At 40.1% G+C, this 6350-nt stretch overlaps 1 protein-coding gene across 1 annotated transcript; it reads left to right on the top strand.

The window, feature by feature from the left end:
- Positions 1 to 992: 992 nt before the first annotated feature.
- Positions 993 to 1964, top strand: LOC308460836 (olfactory receptor 14A16-like; the record flags this gene model as incomplete). Its single annotated transcript, XM_080977370.1, has 1 exon — positions 993 to 1964. The coding sequence occupies one exon, from the start codon at positions 993 to 995 to the stop codon at positions 1962 to 1964; it is 972 nt and encodes a 323-aa protein (XP_080833496.1).
- Positions 1965 to 6350: the final 4386 nt, after the last annotated feature.

The raw sequence follows: 6350 nt of genomic DNA, 5'->3' as shown, positions 1-6350 counted from the left end.
GGAGTCAGTATGCCTCAAAAATACCATTTGCTGGGAATCACAAGTGAGAAGAGTGCAGCTCCATTCAGGTCCTAGTGTAGGATTCCCATAGGTTTCTGGTTGGCCACTGTGAGAATATGGTGCTAGACTAGATTTGCTTTGACTTTATCCATCTGGGCTGTTCTTTTGGTTTTTGGCACATGCCAGAAATTCAGGTGGCACAATTAAATTAGATTTCGGGCTGTGGCAAAACAAAAGCCACTTCTAAGTTCAAACATGCACAACAATACTTCTGTAGTAAATAATGTAATGAGGAAATGCATTGGAAAGTTTGAAATAACAATTGCCTGTCATGGTGTTGAGTAACCTCTGAACAAGAAAATCAGAATGAATATTAAATAAACAAGGGATATTATAAAGCCTCCCTGCAAAATTGAGGAAACATATCAGGACGAATGCTCAATAATTGAGAGCCAGTGTGGCATAATGGTTAGAGAGCTGGACCATTACCTGGGAGAGTAAGGATGAATCCCCACACAGCCATGAAGCTCACTGGGTGACTATGGGCCAGTCACCATCTCTCAGCCTACCCTACCTCACATGGTTGTTGTGAGGATCAAATGAAGAGGAGGAGGACTATGTACCTCACCTTGACCTCCTTGGAAGATAAAGGTGATATATAAATGTAATAATAATAATAATAATAATAATAATAATAATAATGTATTGAATTACCTAATACAAATATAATTAATTGAAACAATGTTGTATTCTTCCCCTGCCTACCCATGATTCAAAAGTCACATTTTTCTCTTGCTTCCCTGTGTATATTTTAGATCGTACACTAGAACTAGCATAGTTGTTCTTTGGAAAGTGCTATATTCTGAAATAATGATGATGATGAAGCAGTGGTAGTAGTAGTAATTTGAAATTAAGTCCAAGTACTGTAGCTTCGATAGTTACATTAGGCTCTCATTTTAACAACTCTCCTTGTGCTTCCTTCAACAGTCAACATGCATCTTAAAGAGCAAAGCAGAATTAATCAAACATCTATCTCAGAATTTCTCCTTTTGGAATTCTCTGAGGTTCGGGAACTACAGATTCTACACTTCCTTCTGTTCCTAGTATTATACTTGGCAACTGTCACAGGAAATCTTCTCATCATCTCTGCAGTAGCCTTTGACCACCACCTGCACACCCCCATGTACTTCTTCCTCATGAACTTGGCTATGCAGGACCTGGGACAAGTTTCAGTCATCATCCCTAAATTCATGTCCAATTCCCTCATGAACACCAGGCACATTTCCTATTCTGGGTGTGTTGCTCAAGTCCTCTTCTTTCTCTTTTTCTTAGCATCTGATTTCTCCCTTCTCACAGTCATGGCATATGATAGGTACATTGCCATCTGCAACCCATTGCAATATGAAGTGTTGATGAATAAGCAGGCCTGCATCCAAATGGTTACTAGTGTATGGATCAGCAGTTTTTTCTATGGAGTGTTACACACGGGAGGCACCTTTGCACCCACCTTTTGCTCCAATATTGTCAATCAGTTTTTCTGTGAAATCCCACAGTTACTTAAACTCACCTGCTCTGATTTGTACCTTCTTGAAATTGGAATTGTTGTGGTAAGTGCTGTCATTGGGTTAGGTTGTTTTATCTTCATCATCATCACCTATGTGCACATCTTCTCTGCAGTGTTGAAAATCCCTTCTATTGAAGGGAGGCAAAAGGCCTTCTCAACATGCCTTCCACACCTCATTGTTTTCTCCATATTTGTGTTCACTGGCTGCTTTGCTTATCTCAAGCCAACCTCTAATACCCCCTCACATCTGGACTTGGCACTTACCATTATGTATTCCATGTTTCCGCCACTGATGAATCCAGTAATCTACAGCATGAGAAACAAGGAGATAAAACTTTCCCTGTTAAAACTATTGGGTTTGAGACACTCTAAGAACTCATTCTTTAGTTTTCTTGTGTAAATGTGGGTGGTATGTCATCCTGTCTATGCAGAGAAAATGTCGTGGACTACAACCTCAATTATTCTACAGAGTGGCAGTATAAGTTGGAATACTGCAATGGGCTGGCCTGCGCTGTGGACCTTTTTCACACAAGGTGAACAATTCATATTATTGAAGTGTTTATTTAGTACCACCCACTTGACCAAGTACCATAAGCCCAAGAATACTTTTAATGATTGACTGATTTTTAGACCATCCTTTAAGGATGTGATTGTTCATTTATGGCTGAGTAGAACATTTAAGAAAATACAGCAATGGAGATAAAAATATGACTAATATTAATCCAATTGAAACCACATTGTATCCCCTTAAAATTGAACCATAACATTTAAAACTATCAGTAACAATTTATAAAATCTATAGCAAATAAAAAACAAAATGAGACTAATGTTGTGAGCTGTTTCTTAAACTTTCTCCCAAATTCCCATTTCTACCGCTCATTTTAAAATTGCATTTTACTTAGGATTCTGGGTGCAATGTTCCTGAGAAAGAAATATTCTATTGATGTATGAAGTTGGGGGTGGAGAGGGCGGTCCACCCCGGGTACCACTCTGGGGTGTGTGTGACAAGATGGCCCCTGCCTCCCCCCAGCTGTAGAGCAGCCGAGGGCATGTGCAGTCAGTATGGGTGCCACTTGCGTTCACCATCCATATGGGCATTCATACAGGCTGCCTTTTGCATGGCGACCATACAGGCTGCCGCTCTCGCATGCCGTCCATATGGGGATCCGTACGGATGTTGCATGTACGCCATCGGGTGGCTTGCCCCGCCCCTCAGTGTATTGCCCCGGGTGCCGGGGAGGGTTCCTCCGCCACTGTATTGATGTGGTTCATCTTACTACCCGCTCCAAGTGACTGATGCAAGATTAAGTCAAGGTCACAATGACTATGCAAAAACCCACACAGTAGTTGCATTATCTTCCATCACTTACAGTCACTTGTGTTGGTGAAATAAACCAGTGTAAATTATGCTGGACTTACTCTGGTGTGGCCTGGCTGAGTGGAGAAACATCTGTCTGAGCCAAAAATCCGCTGTATCATAACTCACTCAACCAAGCAGATCTAGGACAGATCTACACTCATGGCTGTTAACGTTAAGGAAGGGTTAAGGAATGGTTTGATAATCATATGGCCACATGACGTTTCCCTTTTAATGTTCGTGATGCATTATTAAAATGTGACACCAGAAGGCGCTGCAGAGCAACCAGCAACTAACAGTATCTCACCTTGACAAGATTATGAGGTTAAAAAAATTTTTTTTTTTTTAAATTACATTAAAAAACAAATGACTTAACACTGGGGTCAGCAAACTTTTTCAGCAGGGGGCCGGTCCACAGTCCCTCAGACCTTGTGGGGGGCCGGACTATATTTTGGAGGGGGATGAATGAATTCCTATGCCCCACAAATAACCCAGAGATGCATTTTAAATAAAAGGACACATTCTACTCACGTAAGAACACGCTAATTCCTAGACCGTCCATGGGCCGGATTTGGAAGGCGATTGGGCCGGATCCGGCCCCCGGCCTTAGTTTGCCTACCCATGACTTAATATAACTCACCTGGCCCACTATTTCCTTCCCTGCCCTAATCTATTTAGTAGCAGTTGCCTTGTAATTTCTCCCATCTGAGTTAGATATTATTGTCAATGTTTAATTTCTAATAAGGAGGAAGAAGAAGTTGTCAGGTCTCAAATATGTGTAGAAATACCACCCTGTGATCTAGAAGCCCTGCACAAAGTCTCTGGAAATAGGGGGCTCTTGCTAGCTGTTCAGTGAGGGAGGGGAATGTACTCTTTACTTTCTCAGGAACATTTGCATTTAGTTCTAGTTTGAGGGGTGGAACCATAAGACTAAAAATGGGAGCCAGGTCTGTAATCCCTACACAATTTTATTTTTATTTTTTGAGATCAATAATTCTATCCCTAACTTTAATTCTCTAGCCATTTAAATATATTTATATTTCCCTCAAAGAAACTGCTGTTATATTTGATTGGACTCATGTCAGCCTATCCCCAGACGCCAACTTAGGAAAGCTACATATAAAGCTTTCTACAAAAGCGTCCTTCGGATGTCATTTTACCACTGAGCCAGATACATGCTCTTCTGGCAAATAATTGCAGATTTTCATTTCAGAGGAACTAGAGGATTGAATAGGTAAATAACTAGGATTTTGCAGATTATACAGACACAGACAGCTGGAAGGTCACAGGAAAAAGACAACATGTGAGCGGTAGACCTTCAACAGACTGTGAGAAAGAGTGATTGGTGGACAGATTTACTATGGTGATGACTGACAAATCATCTGACAATGTGAGACAAAGGTGTGCACAAAAAACTGATATTTTGGGATTAGGCCTGGGAAATGCCTGTTTTGGAATAACATAGCTAGCTCATAGAGAAATGTATAAAGAAACAGATACAGCCAAAGAACACTGGGGATTGTTTATAATTGTATAGACAATGTTGTTGTTCTTTTCCTTAAAATCATTCTTTCATCCATCATCATGTTATTTTTTTTGTCAGGTGTTGGACTTAAATTTCTTCCAGTGGAATTATGCAGACATCTGTCTATGACTTTGGATGGAAGTCCCTTCCTTAAAAGGAATATAACAATACTGGCCTAAATGCCTTCTTGAATCTTTATAAACAATCTCCTGTTAGGGATGACATCTAATGACTGGGTAATTGGTATTAAATATTCTGCTTTTATTGTCCCACACCACCATCTTTTCCTCAAATGTTTATCTACATCCTTGTTTGCTGCTGGTTTTTTGTGTTTTTTAAAGATGAGTCTCAGTTCTGTGTTAAAGTATGCTTTGTATGGATAAAGTCAAACATAAGAAGCCTAGCATGGATTTAGTTACTGTTCAATCCTGTGCACTTCTGCTCAGAAGTTCATCCCATGGATTTCAACAGGACTTACTCCCAGGTAAGCGGGTATAGGGTTGCAGCCTTAATGGTTGTTGTTGTTGTTGTTGTTTTTTGTAAAAGTACTAAGAACTTGTCTGTAGAGAAGACGGCAAGTCTTGCCCTCCAGGTTGGCAATACTGATTAGAACATTTGTAACGTTACTTGTGATCATAACCGTGTAGAGCAGGAATCACCAGTATGGTTTCCTCCTTATGTTGTTGGACTCTATTTTTCATCAGACTTAGCCAGCATAGCCAATGGGTAGCAATGTTGAGACCTGGAGTCCAAGAAATAGTTGGAGAGCACCACATTGTCTGTCCCTGGTGTAAGCTCTATTGTCATATGCAATTAAATGAAACGTAAATGAACAGTCCATTCTGGGTGTTGGGTTGCCACTGCAGCAGTTTTTGCACAAACACAATCTAATCAGCATTACATCTTCTGTCGGATATTACCCCTTGCCTTGCTAATTTTTGTTTTTCAAAATACTTTAAAGATGTCAACCACATAATTTGATTATTAATGTTCTGCTTTTTGGTAAGTCAAACAGTGACTATAAATGTGTTTACATGTCACCAGTTCCTAAATATATATTCCTTTTTTGGGTTACTGCAGTTATTATGTGTATCTTCATAAAGTCAACACGACCCATCTGACTCATTTACTGTCCTCATAAGCATGGTCAAATATTGCATTTAGGCAGAATTAATCAATGTTCAATTTTTAAAACATGCATGTAGAACCTCTATTGAGATACATTTCAGGACACCACCATCCCATTTATGTCTTCCCTTCTCTGACAGGGGTGCATTATTGAATAACAGTAAGGAAATGTTCAACCAAAGCATTGTGAAAGGTTTTCTTCTCTTGGAATTCTCTGAAATTCGAGAACTGCAGATTGTATGCTTTGTGACATTTTTCATAATCTACCTGACAGCTCTGACTGGAAATCTGCTGGTGATCAATGTTGTAGCACTCAACCAATATCTTCATACTCCAATGTACTTTTTCCTGGTGAATTTATCTGCTGTCGACCTTGGTTACATCTCAGTCACCATTCCCAAAGCTATAGCTAACACCATACTGGGCACCAGGCACATTTCGTATTCTGAATGCGTGGCTCAGGTCTTCTTCTTTGTTTTTTTTGCATCCTCCGAGTTCTTCCTCCTGACAGTCATGGCCTATGATCGATACATTGCCATCTGCAACCCACTGCAATATGAGCTACTTATGAACAAAGTATCCTGCATTCAAATGGTAGTTAGTGTGTGGCTCATTGGCCTTTTCTATGCTGTTTTGCACACTAGCTGCACATTTGGAATCATTTTTTGCTCTAATGTCATAAACCAGTTTTTCTGTGAAATCCCACAGCTTCTCCAGCTCTCATGCTCCAACTCATACATTTTTGAAGGAGGAGCTGTCATATTTTGTTCAGTGTT

Source organism: Podarcis pityusensis (genome assembly GCF_964106645.2).
Source record: "Podarcis pityusensis genome assembly, chromosome: 13".
In the NCBI taxonomy this organism is placed as follows: Eukaryota; Metazoa; Chordata; class Lepidosauria; order Squamata; family Lacertidae; genus Podarcis; species Podarcis pityusensis.
This window is presented reverse-complemented; position numbering and strand designations above follow the sequence as displayed.